The sequence below is a fragment of the Corvus kubaryi genome, unplaced genomic scaffold (assembly GCF_017639235.1).
Source record: "Corvus kubaryi isolate FWS band 111438036 unplaced genomic scaffold, C.kubaryi_AGA036_p1.0 37357, whole genome shotgun sequence".
Classification (NCBI taxonomy): domain Eukaryota; kingdom Metazoa; phylum Chordata; class Aves; order Passeriformes; family Corvidae; genus Corvus; species Corvus kubaryi.
The window spans coordinates 15,863,262-15,879,860 of record NW_024581117.1 but is presented as its reverse complement, the minus strand read 5'-3'; the positions used below and the strand labels follow the sequence as shown (position 1 = coordinate 15,879,860).

General features: G+C 44.1%; 1 protein-coding gene across 3 annotated transcripts in view; it reads right to left on the bottom strand.

Moving 5' to 3' along the window:
• TET1 (tet methylcytosine dioxygenase 1) overlaps positions 1-16,599 on the bottom strand; it is a 63,363-nt gene extending 46,764 nt beyond the window's left edge. For all 3 annotated transcript variants that reach the window (XM_042033437.1, XM_042033438.1, XM_042033439.1), the window contains exons 1-2: positions 16,465-16,599; positions 5,928-7,979 (exon numbers count right to left, since the gene is read on the bottom strand). In XM_042033437.1, the coding sequence (XP_041889371.1) occupies positions 5,928-7,856 (1,929 nt within the window). In that variant the 5' untranslated portion in view covers positions 7,857-7,979; positions 16,465-16,599. The remainder of the gene's footprint in view (positions 1-5,927; positions 7,980-16,464) is intronic.

Genomic DNA, 16,599 nt, shown 5'->3' with positions numbered 1-16,599 from the left:
TGGGAACTGGCCACCGTATAAACATCAAGTGCAATTATTTTCCCACAACTCCACCTGCTTAAAACGTTCATCCGGATGGAAGGAGGACGGAGGGATCACAGCTCTACCAGTTGTCACACCGAGCCCTCATGGATCACACAGACATTCGCTAACTAGGGACAACAAACAAATAACAACGTATCTAACGCTGCAGTCACCGAAACAATTCGCAGTTGACATCTAAACCAGAACGTTGGCCACGGATTTATGCACTGAAGATAAAACCAGTAAGAGAACACCTTCTCATCAGCTACAAACTGCAGTCAGAAACTGTTTTCTTATCTAGTGCTAGACTCTAATTAATTACTCTCCACTTACTGGTGCAAATCAGTTAAATAGCAGAAATGCTCAGACGGGAACACACAAATCATTCTTCAGCATAGCAATTAAGTCAGAGAAAGCTGTTGCCCATTTTTTGTTGTCTGATGCTACCTTGTATCCAAGCTCTTCATTTGTTGCACCAGAGTGAGGTATTAAATAAGATTTAAGATAAGGTAAAGTTAAAATACTGATTTATAATTTTTTCCCCAAATACCCCAAGTCTCCAAGGGTCTTTATGCATATTAAAAATGAGAGAGTGGAAATCACATACACTTAGTGACCTGATTCTTCTTCGTATTTTTGGCTACTTAAGATGCTTTACAATACAGAGGAAAAAGAGGAACAGTATTTTGTTTGCTTAGAAACCTAAGACCCCATATTCTGATTTAGTCCTCAGATTGGTGTGTGCACTGGACAGTAGTTTCAGGTTTCCTTTTTACTCACACACTTTCCCCTCGTGTTAGGGGTCCTCAGACACAAGGAAGAAAAGAAACCTCTTCAAATAATTTTCCCATAAAAGCTTTAAGAACCAGCACAGAAAATAAGGAGCAGTGAAGAGGCAACTTGTTACATACAGCCTCTGAAAGTAACTAGAGCACAAACGAATCCATCTCACTGTAATTTAGGTTGCATTATACTCCACACCCAGGATCACAGGGAAATGACAAAGTACTGTGAGTTGTAATTATTTTACACTGTTGGGTGGAGTAAGACTCTCAACATTACACTCCTACAGAGTGTGAGTGTCTGTGTAAAATAAGAGTGAACTGCACAACTCCAACTCCCTGCCCTGCATTTGTGGAATAGGGTAGGCTGCATGCAGCTTTGCTCATCACCCATGTTACCAAACTCCTCTAGCTCTGTGCTATCCCCTTACTCTCAAGTATCATATTAACTAGTCTTTTTATGTGCACTCATTTTAAAATTCAACTGGCTTAAATATTTCTGGAGTCAATTGTAAAATAAATACCACAAAGTCTAAATTTCTTGATTATAGCTAGGCCTGGATGGAAAACAAGAATTCCATTTTGCTTTTATTTTTTTGAGATTTCGACACTTGGTTTGTTCCAAAGCAGAGCAAACCTTTCAAAAATTCAAGAGGAGACGGATGGGATGTGGGAGACCAAAGTTCAAGCCCCTGGTCCACATCAGGCAAAAAGCCCTTACCACCAACATGTTCTAGTAATTCTCATTCCTGTTTTAAATTTTAAACAGAAATTTCATTTGAAGCCTTGAGAAAATTCCTCCAAAAATAGTTGCATTAAGACAGATAGCAGCTGTGAAAGGTTCCTGTTAAATCAGCATTTTCCATTCAAGGAATGGCTTACTGGAAAGTTCCCAACCAACTTGAATTGCAGCATCCTTTTTTAATATGTCTGGGTTTTTCGACAGTGTGTTAAAAACCCACAGACAAGCAGGCCCTTATTGTTATTTAGTATTTCATGTCACTCAGATTACAGCTATTAAATAAGATGTCTCATGACACCTTGGGCAACCCAAATGAACTTAAACTCAGTGACCTCATTTTTTTGGTCAGTTTGTTGACTACAGGTCGCACTAAATCTAGCTATTTAGTTCTAATAGGAATTAAAGCCCTCCCCAGCAGATGCTTTCAACCCAAGAGGGCTCCCTGCCTAGGTAGGGCCCTAAAATGTAGGCACCTTGCCTTGACAAGCCCTGCAGAAAGCAGCCTTTGGAGATGAGGGCTCCCCACACTGACAGTTCGGCAGCAGCCCTGTAAGTTTATGGCCTTTTGGGCAAGAGGAGCTGCGGGGTCATGAACCCCTACAAGTTCAGCTCGGTAAGCGGAGCCGCTCAGCCTGACACCCTCGTGGGCAAGGGCAACAGCTCCCCCAGGAGAGCGCTGGCGAGCTGGGAGCCAGCCGAGATCCGCACCGCCCTGCCAGAGCCCGGCACAGCCGGCACCAGCAGCAGCTCCGGCGATGGCTGAGAGCACCCCGCAGGCGGTGTTTGCATCAGCACTGAGTGTGCCGCTCCATCTGCAACACCTGCCTGGCCAAAACGGGAATCCTTCTGCCATGGAGAAAAGAAAATAAACCCTGAGCCACCTTCCCTGTCCACATGCTACTTTTGAAGTCTACCAAATCCTCACCCCACACTGCAGCTCATCAAGACAGCCCTGACAGTATGCAATGAAATGGCAGCAAATCAGAGCACTTCTTGGAATTAAATCCACTTTTTGGAATGAAATAGCTGCAAAATAGCCCTCAGTAAGTGCTATACTATTTCATAAAACAGCAGTCTTTAAAGACAAGACAAAAATGTGGAAACATCACAATCCTGTGTAAGCTTCTCAAACTCTTCACTGTGAAGTATTCCTGCATTACTCATTCTGAGAGGGACAGTAACCCAAGATAAAGCCTTTTTCCTCTTCTTATGAAAACTTGCTTTACATTTTATTTACTGGGCTGCTCTTCCAAAAAATTCAATAAGCAAAAAATTGTTTTCCCTTATACATTTTAGGATTCTTCTTTACCAGCTCCTAACCAAGCAGGCACAGTGTGAATCCCTCAGGAAGAGGGGCGTTACATGCAACAATATTGCTACACACAGGGGCTGGGAACTACAGCCTACAAGGCCTTATCCAGACTTTCATGATGTCACATCCCTGCAAAACCCATTACATTCAGGAAGGTACAATATCACTGAAGGTTTATGTGGCTGTTATTTTTAAATGGTTTTTTTCAAGTCTAATGTAGTTCTCAAATCTATGTGGATTATGTGTGAATTAATGGAAATAACTGTAACCTAACTAATGCCAGTTCCAAACATGCAACTGATATTCTCCAATGGCTGAGTGCTTGTGCACATGTGGGCATGAGTGTTGGAATACGCACTTCAGCTTACATTCATGGCTTCTATGAGCCAGGCCTTACTCCCTAAAACTGTAAATCCACATAAGTTCTTAAAGAAAACCAACACTTCTTTCATAAGCAGCATGTCTGGACTGCCAAATCCCACACTGGCTATACAGCCATTTAATGCACAGAGCTCTCACTGACTTCACTGGGACTTTTGCATTTTTTAGTTAGAATGCCTTTAAGGCAAAACACCAACATTTAAACTATGCTCCCGAGGAGCAGCAGAGCATGTCTATCCCCCTACACTCTCCTCCCAGTGAATCACCTCCAAAAAATGCTTACATTCCACCAAGATGAGAGAAAGAAGCATGACTCTTCTGAACAAGGAACACACTGAAACCAACCTCATTTCTTTTAATTATTTATGTTCACTTTCTATACCATGGACAGAGACATACAGTTTTGGGTTTTCCCCAGCTGCTTTATATTTGAAACACATTACTGTCACAGAAGTCCCAGTGCTACCAGCCTGGGAAAACAATGGGATCCCCTACAATCTTATCTAAAGGATAGCTGCTAAACTGGGTGATAGCATTCCCCATCCCCGAACACCTTCCCCTGTATCTCAACATCTTTAAAGAGCTCATGTAACATTGTAGAAATACTTTTCTCTCTCATTTTCTCAGAGCACAGTTTCTAGAGATTGAAAATGAGGCAAAGCTTCTTTCTAGGAATATCTAAAAAGGCACCAGGTTTCATTCAAATACAATTTTATAAGAAAATACCTGACATGTTCTTAAATGTCAGGAACAATTCATTTCCTCCATGCAGCACCCTGGAATTTCATACAAAATTTAACGAGAAGTGAAGGAGGCCTCTGGTGCAGCTCTGAATACATCATACAGAATGTGACCAATCTAATGAAATAAAAGCACACCAAAATAAAAGCTGCCAAAGAAAAGAATAAAAACAAGGAATCTCTCATAAAGAAAGTAAAAGAAGTGCCCAGAGAGGACAAAGGTGAAGGGGCAAAGCTAATCTGCAAGGAGAAGGTCAGGCTGAGCAACAAGAAAAGAAGTATGCCTAGCCTGGAAAACAAAGGTTGACAGAAAAGCTGGAGTGCTTCCTTTCACTGACCCTGCCAAAACCCTTTTTAAAACATGGCTTTTAGATCACTTCCTACCTCAACTCCACAAATTCTCTCCCATGAGCTTTTCTTCAATCCCACTGACTAAATATACAAAAGGACACAATGTCACTACTCTTTTGCTGTAAAAAGTCAGGATAAGTCTCTACCACCTTTATTGTTTTAATATCTATCTTAAGTCACATTATAGCTGTCCCTCCCCTCATTTTTTTTAAGAGCATAAAGGAGTAGTTGAGACACAAAGAGGTTTTTTGAATGAATTCTGAGCCAAACTGTTTAAGCCTACTTTCCTAAGCCTCATATCTTAAAATATACTTCCCCCACAAAGGGGAATATATAATATCCCCTCACTGCTACAGGACTCTTCTTTCTGCTTGCCTACCTTAAAACCAGAACGGACTTCTCTGCCAATCCTGGTAAGCACAGGACAGAGCAGTGAAAACAGGAGGTCTCCTGAGATCTCCGCAGATGACAGGAATTTCTACCTGCTGTAAGAACACACCATTTTAATGAAATGGCTCTTCAGAAAGGTTTTGCAGGTGCATTCTCCCCAGTGTGAACTGCTCCACTTGGAGTACACACTGGTGCAGAGACTTGAACCTCAGTTTCCCACATCCCAAGGCAAATGTCCCAGTGATTTAACTACAAAGACAGCCTTTCCCCCTTTGTGGTTCAAGTACTAGTGGATCATATGAAGAGAACACTCCCAGCAGGACCTGGCAGTGCAGAGTCTAATGCTGCAGCCCAGAGGTCAGGGAATTCAGTTGGGATGCGGGAAATCTATGTTCAACTCCCTACTTACCTGATTTAAAGCCTGATCTTGAACTGAAATCCCTCAGAAGGTCAGTGCTGTTATCACATGGGCATACAGACTGTCTTTTCCCCTCCTCTTTGTTCCAAAAGTTATGACCTGGGTTATAAAAGGCTGATGGATCAGAAAAATGAGTAAGAAACACAGAAAAAGAAAGTATGTCTGGGGAATGTGGTAAAAGACAAAGAGAGAGAGGAAGGAGAAGTGAAATGAGAAAAACAGAAGAACAGACAATTAGAAAGGCAGAAAGATGCGAAAGAGGAAAATGCAGCTACAACCTGGTCCTGAAGTTTATAAATTGATTTCCACCAAATCTGTCATCACAAGAAAATTACTTTAACTGAACCAAAGAGCAAACAACCTGCCTTCCTTTGCTTTTAGCCTTCAGTATTTTAAAATACCAACACTCTCCCTAGTAATTCACAGTCTCCTAAGACTACCCTCAATCTCCCTCCTCCCCACATTTAGTGCTTAAATCTTTCTCATTTCTTTATACACTCCAATTAATCCATTGTTTTGGCCAATACACCAATATCTGGGACACAGAGTTAAAGCCGTATTTACCTTTGATTTTATGGGTTTACAAAACAGGAACAAGACTAACTCCAGCTCACTCTAACCTACACTTCTGTAGATGACAAGAGGAAGTTACTGTACAACCTGTTAGCACCAACAGTAGCCCTGAACTCTCTAAAGCTGTAATGTGGCAAGCATTTCCCCTTGCAGAATTATACAATGCACCTCAAAGCTCAAAAGAATGACTTAATCTGAAACTTCTTTGTCTTACCTCAAAAGGTAGCGTGATTGGTGGTGGTGGCTTTTTCAGTTCTTCACATTTTCTCTTTTTACATATCCGGTGACTAGTTTTGCGCTTCCTGCAACAGCTGCATTCCTCACAATTTGTTTTCCGCAGACAGGGCTCACAGACCCCACAACGCCTTCGTTTCTTTTTCTCCAGCATAGGGAGCAGAGATGAATATGGAACAGGGTAATCATCAGCTGGATTTTTAAGAGAGGATGGCCCTGAGGCCTCAACTGCTTCAGTGCTGTTGCTCACGTTATCCTGAACCAAATTCAAGCTTACTCCGACACTTCCCAGCTGTGATGAATAATCATTATGCTGCAGTCTTGAGTCAGCTGGCAAATCTGCATTTATGGCTTTTTCTGAGGCAAGAGCAGAGATTTCCATGCTTGAAGGCAACTCCGAAAGAAAACTTGCAGAGAATTGTCCAGAGCTTTCAGCAGAGCTTTTATCAACTGTGCTTTTTTCTAAATCTGAAGATAAAGTGGGGATATATCCTGAATTCAAAATTAATGTCTCTGCATCAATACATTTAACAAGCTGTTCGATGTCCTCTACTTCAATATTGTTTAAAGAGGTACTGGAGACTGGTTCACATACTGAAAATATGTTTTTCGTGTCAAATTCTGAATTCTGTCTCGTACAACTCAAATCTGAATTTGAATCAAGTTCTTTGTGAATGGGTACAAAATCCACAACCAGTTTCATGGGGTATTCTGCAAGTGAGCTTGCACCTTCAAAATGTAAAAGCAAATTTGATTCAGAGGCAGCTACAGAACTGGAATTTGAACCAATGTCTTTATTCCCAGGTTCCAAATCCCAGCCTGCCTTCAAGCAGGACTCTGCAAGTGACCTTGCATCTTCTAATAAATGTTCTTGTGAGTTAAACTCTGAGGTAACAAGAGGTGCAGAACCCAAGTCTTGTTCTTCCCTAGGTAGCACCATGTCCAGCCCTGCTCCAATGTGGAATTTGGCAAGTGTGACCGACTCTATCAGTACTGCTGAGCTGAGGTCTGAGGTATCAACAGAGCTGGAGTCAGGTTCTGTACTGTTAGGCACCACATTGAAGGGGGTCTCTGCATGCACCTTCAAGTTTGATTCAGAGGCAATGATAGAGTCGGAAGGAGAAGATGGAAGAACCAGCGCAGCATCTTCAACAAATGCTTCAGCCAAACTACCTGCATCAAGATCACTGGGTATCTGCTCACAGGGCAGGTCTTCATGCTTAGATTTCATCTCTGAAGCTTCTGTACCATCATCAGTTACCTGACTGTTTGGAATGGAGTCATCTGTTTCAGATATTTCTACCTCCTTGTCCTGACTGGCACATGGGATAACAGGCTCTTCACCTGCACTACACAGACAGCCTTCTACAGGCAGAGCAGCTAACTCATTTTGTGCTAAATCTTGTTTCAAAGCTATTTCACCTGTGTCATCATTTTTCCCTTGTACTCCTCCCAGGGCTTCTTGTTCATGTTTTTCCTTTGTTTCTAGCCTTTTTTGTGCTGCAGCTTTCCTGGGTTTTGCAATTGCTGGAGTTTGGGGCAATCTTCGGGAGAAGGATCGGTTACGGAGAGACATTGTAAAGCCATTGCTGTTGAAAGAATCCTGGTTGTGAAAGAGGATATTGTCAGCTTTCTCCAAACTCACCCAGGATGCTCCAGACAAGGTTCTGGTTACACTGCTCCTGAGAAGTCTACCTGAAGAGCTCATGATTGGTTTCTTTTCTTGCTGTTTTTTCTTAACATCTTTTTCTTGCACTGGCTTTTTACCTTTTCCAGAACTAACAACTTTTGTGGAAGTCTTTGTGGTTTTCTTTCTCACTTGGCTAGATTTCTTTTTGCTCTGGTTAGTTTTCTTTTTGCCTAACTCTTCTTTTTTGGCTGATCTGGAAGGCCTCGCATGGTGAGCCATGTCTGTGGAGCAGGAGGAATGTTAAGAGGAGAGATGGAAAAAAATCATGAGCTCTTGAGAGACCTCTTCAATAGAAAACTGCATACTCCCATTGCTGCTTTCTGTGCTGATACAATGTCAACTCTGAAACAGAAAAAGATACAAAACAGCATTAATATACTTCTAATTAATAAAAGGTGCACATATATTCAACTGACAGTTTTTAATATTTAAAAATACAGAGGTAGAATCAGAAATAGCAGTATGGGGTGTTATGTTCAACTAGCACGAGCTTTGAAAATATTAGTATACTACAAAATAAAAAGCTTGCCTAAAGGCCTGCAACACAAAGAAGCAAACTGAACTCAAATGACCAGGCAACACCACATATTTACTGTTTTATGTCAGTTCTAAAAAGTTTGAGTTTTCTCAATTTTATTAACAGTTCATTAACCAATAAACTTCCTTTGAGTAAAGGGGAGTTCATATTTATCAGTGTAAGGACATTCAGGGACAGAAGAACAAAGCTCAGTTTATTTTGTGTGTACTCAATATATCATCACCAGGGCATCTATCATTCTTTCACCATCCACTGGTAGCCCACCATGGTACAATTCCAGATAAAATGGGAGAAGTAACTAGCTCCCCAAAGAGATCAATCTGTGGTATTACAGGGGAATGGGATCAGGGAAGAATTGGTCTTTCCCAGTATTATCTTCCAGAATACCTTCACAGCACACTGTATTACTCTCCAAGCCTTGATTCCATACTGTCTACCTATATCAGATATTTTATGCAGGGCAGCTGTCTCTGCTTCATCACTACGACGTAATAAATTTATCTTCAAAAAAGCACCATACATCTGTCCCAAGCTTTTTTCCCCAAACACAGCTGCAATGCACAGGTCTCCCAACTCCCCAAACAAAATTAAATCATCTCAAAAGATACAACAAATTTCCCATGCTCCAAACCAAGTTCCTTCAAGGTGGGTTGGGTTTTTTTAAAATAAAGGAATTCTCACAAGTATATATTTTTGAGCACATAGTGCTTTTTAAGTACCTGTGGAAGACTTTTAAAGCTTTATTTAGCTGTTTGAATAGATCAGGTGGGTGGACAAGGGCAGTCTCAAAATGGGAACAGGCAGAGCCAGAAGCTCTATAGTCTCCAGCAGGAAGGTACCTTCCCTTCACCATCATTCATTTGAATTCCTTAAGCCCAAATCAAGTCACCTCCAGGCCATCTGCACCGCATTGATGGGAAGAAGCCAAGAAAAGAAAGAACAAGTATGGGGATGATGTCTAAAATCCTGACCTCAAATGGAAGTAAAAGAAAGGGAATCTTAGCTTCTAAAGGAAATGGAAAAGGAAAGAAGAATGCTACCAGGTTCCTGACATCACCATCCCCTCCTACGACCTCAATCCCCACCTTGAAGCCAACAGGGTGATCTCATGGAGGCTGCACTTCCTCACAGCCTGGTCTGAGCTCTGCTGAAGGTGGGGAGAGTTTTGCTAATGCAGCCCAAACAGCACTGCCCCAAGAGAAGTTCATTATCCTGCCAAGGGGACGGGCCGGCACAGCCAACACTCACAGCCTCTGTGTGGGGCCACCAGCTTGCTGCTCCCCAAAGCAGCATGCGGGCACAGCCAGCCTGTTTCTGGCCAGCTGTTGTCACAGCCCTGGGCAGGCCACCCAGTGGCCACAGCACCTACCAAGGCTAACAGTAACTCCTCAAACTCTTTCTGAGTAGCTTACTTAAAGCATTTTGAAGCCTGGCTCTTGTTTATTCAGCTGTAGTAAGCCAACTGACCCTCTGTACTACAACATATAAGCCAAGTATCTTATCTAAACATGACATGATTATTTTGCATCACATCTTCATATTACATATCAGATGAACATGATTACTGAGACAGCGGGTTTTTTCACATGCACAAATACCATTTAGAGCCATATGCAAGACAAGGCAAAACACTTCTCAGGTCACATCAGAAAAGAGTGCCCATCAAACACACAACAAACAAGCTGAATAAATAGCATCCCTCCTCCATCACAGCAACACATCCAACCTGGAGAAACTAAGTAGACACGTGCAGCTGTTTATAGCTGCGGGTGAAGCTTCAAAGGTCACAGAAGAGTCCTGAATAGCTCCCACAGAAGCACTCTATAAAAGTTGGGTCAGACACTGAAATAGTAAAACAAATACAGTGCTGAAATGAAGGTAATCCAAGTCCTCCCCTCCCTCTACCCTTCTCTGGAGACGCATGGGGGAAGGGGGACATGGCCATTAGGAGTCACTCCATGAATCAAAGAGGGCATCGGCATCACATCAGCAGGTCCATGAAATAGTTGTTGGCAGCCTGCAAAAAGCCTTCCCAGTTTCTTTGGGTTGTGACAGAGACTGGGATCCTCATTCCAAAGGATGGCCTGGAGGGCTGCAAAACCAGCTGGGAGCAAGCAGCAGGCACATCTGTAGCCATTAGCAGAGGAGCTACACAACAGTAGCAGGAGAGGAAATGCGAGCTACTTTCAGAGCCTATAGCCAGGATAGCAAAGAAGAAAGCAAGCCATCAACAAAGGCCAGGCAACATTCGAATGTGTGAATCAGGAGGGAGACTGAAGAGATAAAGTCTTTTCTCTTTATGTCAGCCCTAATACAGAAGAATGACCAGACAATACAGGAGGTCTGGAGTGGAAACAGTGACTGGATTTTTGAAAATTTCACTGAATGTGAATAATGCTTTGCTCATATTACTTCTCTACACAAGCAGTTGTTATTGTGGAAGTTCAGGAAGCATGACCATCAAAATTACCAATCAGAAGCCTAATTTATAACAATTTGGTAAATTTTTAAAATCATTACTATAATTACATGATAACGTGTCTTTACCTGCATTGGGATAGGACAGGGGGGATGGCTTCAAGGTGAAGGAGGGCAAGTTTACATTAGATATGAGGAAGAAATTCTTCCCTGTGAGGGTGGTAAAGCCCTGGCACAGCTTGCCCAGAGAAGCTGTAGCTGCCCCATCCCTGGAAGTGTCCAAGCCCAGGTTGGATGGGACTTGGAACAACCTGGTCTAGTGGAAGGTGTCCCTGCCCATGGCAGGGAGTTGGAATGAGGCAATATGTAAGGTCCCTTCCCACTCAAACCATTCTGTGATTGCACAATTTGAAAATTGCAAAAGAGTTGCTTCAGGACTGAAGAGGTAAGATCATCCTGGGGTTCTTTGGTTGGTTGGTTTTGTTTTGTTTTTTTATCTTTTAATACAGAGAAACACACCTGTCTGGGAAGAATGTAGGAAACTGTCAATGCCAAAGCACTACTTGTCTTCAGGGCCAAAATTAGAGAGGCTATTAACAGAGTGGTTCAAGACTTCCTTTTTTCTTGCTAGAAGAAGAATGCTGATATTTGTAGGAAATTGCCTGGCTTTAAATGCTGCATTATAAAAGATGGCAAAGGCTTTGTCTGACTCAGAGATGACAATACAGGGTCACAAGAACAGCAACACTTTTATCCATTTTGTTTCAATTTTGTTACTGGAATGACTAGGTTTTTCAGAAGAGATCTAAATGGACCCCAAAAGGAAATTTTTGGGGGCTAGGGGGTTATTGCTTGACTTTAGTTATATTTGTCTGGGACTTTGAGTACCTGACCTGCAAGGTGATTGTATGCTCTTGGGCAAAATGGTTGTCAGCAAGAGATATCTGCTTCCCTTTAAGAAAAGGCCCTAGTCTTGAATACTAGTCTGCCAGAACCACCTTAACTGCTAGCTAAAACTGTCTGACATTTTAAGTAACATGTCCTAGAAGTCATGCTGCTCTTTCTTTGCTTCCTCTTCCACAATTAGGACCAGAATACTAGGTAGCTGCAAGGTTGGTATTCAAGTTTTGTTTTCTGTAACACTAGGAAATATTTTACCTGTTCCATTTAAAGCACTGGAAAGGACGCTTGGTATCTGCAACAGTTGCAAATCATCTCATGCCACTTCTTAAGGACAACAAATGGCTTTATCACATCGGTCATATTTCACAGCAAGTAATCAATTATATCTCCAAAACACCTATGGGACTCAACAGGATTATAAAACATAAACCTCATGGGGCAATATACTAACTGGTCACTTTTCTATCATCCTGGAGAGAAACTTACTTCAATGCTTTCTTCTGAAAGCCCAACCAGGTGAGATCTGCCATGCCTTCCCTCACAGGGGAGCACAGGCATCTCTAGGATGTAAAAGGGGGCAATAGGTGACAGGAGAGTTTGCAGGGAACTGCCCTGAATAACGCCAGTGCATCTTGGAGCTGTCTGTTACTTGAGCCAACTTATCTCTTGCTTAAGTTTTGCTCATTCATGGTAATAAATCTGGAACAATTCCATTGACTGCTATAATCCACACAAATACTGCTAAAAAAGCTAATCAAAGGCGAAATCTTTTAGTCCTGTCTTGGTCAAAATTCCAAACAATTATAATGAGAATTCTGTCTAAAAAGTAATTAAGAAATTTAACCCCATACTGTCAGAATGCCTCCAGAAAAAACAAAACAAAAACCCCAAACAAGCAAACAATGACCCCAAACAAACCCACCCACAATGTTTCAATTTAAACAAATGGGTAAAAAAAAAGATAAAGCAAGTTTTCATTCTAGAGACAGTGTCAATCAAGCTTCTGTTACATAACTTGATTCTTGTTGGAAGATGGCAGGGGAAAAAGAAAGATATTAGAAGATGTGTCCTCATAAAAAAAGGCAGCAGCTATTTTATGGTGTTATGAAAGATGGTGAGTGACCCCTGAACAAATAGAGCAGTACAGGGAAAAAAAATGACACAGCTAGCAGTCACTAGTTTCACTAGTCACTGGTTTCACTACAGTCAGAGGTACTTAAATACATTTTGTTTCAGTGTTTAGGTATCTTTTAAAAAGTCCCTCGAGACTTGCCCTTAGGGGAAACAGACCTGGAAGCTTTCATAAAAGCCACTTAATAATATGCAGGTCCCAAGCAGTAAGGGCCACAATGTGACTAAGTTTTCACACAAGCTCAGATGCATGATTTAGAATTGAAGAACACCTCATCTTCTGGCAGCGAATGCTCTAGAGGAAGATGCAAGAGACACCAGAGAAGACAGACATCAAAAAAATCCGACCTTCAGGTGCAAAAGCATGTCATATCATCTGCATATTCTTCCCAGCTGCACCAAAGCCAACCTGCTTTCCAATTTGGCCTAGGTCCCTGCTCTACTCATTGCTCTGCAGAACACTTTGTATATGAAAAGAAGGGAAATGGGTTAGGAGGAGGGAATCAGCTTTAATTTTCCCTTTCCCCCTACTTTAATCCTTGAATACACATTTGGCTTTGGTTAAGAAATAAAACTGAAACTTCTCATCTGCCATCTCAGTACCATGAGTTACTTCATACACAGCCTTGTACAGAGGCCTCCCCACTCCATTTTCCACCATATAGGTTTTCTGCTTTGCGTTACAGGACTATACCACTCTTGAGGCAACCAGCCATATTTCATCCACATACATCAAATTTTGATTTAAGCCAACACTTTCCAGCAGCACATGAATGTGGGACAGGCACTGCAGGATGACACCTCAGTTTCTCACAGACAAAGGCACAATCCTTTACTCACTCATCAGCAACACAGGATGATGCTGAGCAGACCAAGCACCAAGGCCTTCATCCTAAATTTTTGTCCTTGCTGGCCCCAGAAGGCCACCTCTGCGTTTGGAGGAGAAGGCAGGGCTTCCACCTCACTGCATCAGGAGCTGGAGGCTGCTGTGAAACGCTCCATGAATTCAGCAGGAGATGTCCATGGTTAGCATTTTGCAGTATGATGACTTCATGCACCTTGGAGCCTGCACAGTGACTTACACAGATAAAAAAAAATACCACAAAAAAACCTCCTCCCAGTTTAGGGAAAGCTCTATTAGAACGATTAGGAAAAAATAGAACTGGGGCAAGGAACCACACACAGGCGCCTAAACCACAAACCAGATCAAGCCTCAGACAAACAACTTGAGCCAAAAATCCATTGTGAAGACTGACACCACAATGTGCAAGTATCCTCCCTTCAGCCAGGCAGGAGCATGGGCTTACTTTAACCTGTGTGCAGTGCAGCCAAACACAGACATCCACAGGGGGAAAGCTAAAAAGTAAAAAGATGTGAAGTAACTTCTAAAGGCTCACCAAAGAAAAACCCCATCCACCAGAACACTCCAGATACATTTGAACTCAAAAAAAAAGCAAGCAAAGCAAACAGAACACCCTTGCTAATCATATGCCTCTCTAATTCTGCATTGATGCACTGCATTTCTTTTTGATAATATGACTCCATTCTTCAGAGGGTTTGCCTTTTCTTAAAAACAACAAAAAAAAACCCACAAAAAAAGCCCCACCACCATTAACTGAATCACCTTATCTCAAACTCAGCTAAAAGAAGGAGGAGGTGGAGGGAAGAACCTTCAGGCAAAGATTAAGCCTGGAAAATTTCAGCCTGAAAGGTGTTTTGAAATTTTAAGTATCTGAAAACAGAAAGCAGGATGGAAGTGCTTAGGCCAGCTTTAACAACCACGGGTACTATGCCAGTCATAATAAAACAATATCAGTGAAGATTCTGAATGACTACACAGTGAAGAATCAGGTCCTACAGAAACTACATCAAAGTTCCTTGGTACATCTCACCTTGAATTCTTCCCCAGTTACCTGCTTTGCACAACCTAGCCTGCCCTTGTCTCCTCCAAGCACAACAAACTCCTCTTATCTTGAGGGACTGACCCTCATCCCAAGAGCAACCACCACCATCCCTTGTGCTGCTGGAGCAACTGCCTCTGAAAAGCATAAACTAGCTTTCACCTCCTTTACAGTTAGAGTCGACCAGGCTACCTGCCCAGACCAAGATTAAATACTGTTTTCCCAATTCAATCTGTATTCCTAAATCGTCTTGACTTACATAATGAAAACAGGGTAATTATACCACAGAATAGCTTTCTGCCTCTCCACAAGAGTACCTCAAAAAGCACTGAGCACAGCTGGGGCGAACTATTATTATTTGGAAGATTATTATTATTTTCACAGGTTTTTCCATTGTCTTGAAAATTTAAAGAGACACCTCTGCCTTAGAAATCCACTTGGTCATGTTTAGATATCTAATGCTGTGATCTTTGCCCGTTTTGTCATTATTGTACTATAATTTCTAGAATAAGAGTTCTTTAGCCAGATCCATGCTGGTACAGCCACCCTAGCCAGCTTGTTTACAGGAGTCGACTCCCACCGCCTCACTCCAGGGTCTACACTGACATTGGTGCGCTCACGCCCTGCTCCAGATGCCCGTTGCACATTCCCCTCTCCTCCTTAAAGGAGTAGCAATCTCACCACGCTGGGTAGCTGCTACGTAGGCCGAGATATAAGTGATACCGACTACGTTGCCCTTTAAATATCTTTGGGGTGCAGCAGGATAGGCTGGCTGAGTGTAGGAGAGACTGGGCACACAATTGGCGCGTCTCCTTTGACTACTGCTGCGCCTGGTCCCCTGCTCGCTCCTCGGGCGCCAGCAGCCATACCTCTGTAAGGTTAGCTGGTCCTGCCGCCCAGCAGGCCGCCTCGTCCTTTCTCCTTACCCATTCGGCGAACCACATCCTTCTCCCTTGGTTCTATCACGAGCACGGCAGGGAGCATTCCCGCCAGCACCAAGCCTCCAGTTGCCACAAGACCACCACCTCTTCTCCCCCAGCTCCAAGAACAGCTGGACAAGCACTCAGCGCCCAGAAGCACCCCGGGGGCTACAGCCCTGCAGGGCTCCGGTTCCTTCAGTGCAGGCAGGCGGACCCCAAGGGGGGGAAGGGAAGGGGCAGGAGGGCCCTCCTGGGAGGGAGGAAGCGGCTCCTCGTGGCCCAGCCCCGCCGCTGCTCCCCCAACCCCGGGAGCCCTCCCCGGGGCTGCAGACAATGGGGCCGACCCCAGCGGCGGCGCTGAGGACCCGCAGCGCCCATCCGGACGCGCCCGGCTTCTCCCGCCGCAAAGGCGGGGAGCCTACCCCCGGGGATGCTTCCCCCCAGCCCCGCACACCAGTGACACCTCCACAGGGCGATGCTGCACGGCCCTCGCTCGCCAGTTTTATGGGGGAGCGGGGGGGTGGGCTGCGGGGTTTTTCCGGCTGGCCAGGGGCCCCTACGGCCCTGCAGGGTCCCTTTTAATTGTTCCCTCTCGTCCATGCAGGCTGCAGGCAGTTTCTCTTGCCTGGCGGGATTTTCCAGGCAGGCTCTGGCTGCTGCAGCTCAAACACGCTCCAGCACAGCCAGGGATACCGGACTTTTTCGCCTTTTCGGCCAACAAACTGCGTTTTGCATTTGAATAACCCCCAGCCTGCCTTCCTCCCCGCCTCGGAACGGCCCGAGCCGCGGAGCTCCGAGCCTGGCCGTGGTGGTGCCTCTGCCTCCCCCTCCCCAGTCCACCCTAGTTCAACTTTGCAACTAGCCAACGGAATAAGCGAGAGGGGAAGGAGTGGAAAAACAGGGATTAAAAAAAAAAAAAAAAAAAAAAAAAGTGGGGGGGGGCGCGAGGAAGTGCGCGCCCGCCGCCCCCCCCCCCCCCGCCCGCAGCAGCCCCGGGACCCGTCCCGCACACGTACCAGGGCTGCGGCGCGGCCAGCCCGCAGCTCACAGGAAGGGGCGATGCTGGCATGGTTCGGAGCGGGGCGAGGCGCGGGTCACGGCCCGGGCCCCTGCGGGCGGGCGGCTCCCATGGCGCGACGAGCCCAGGCGCG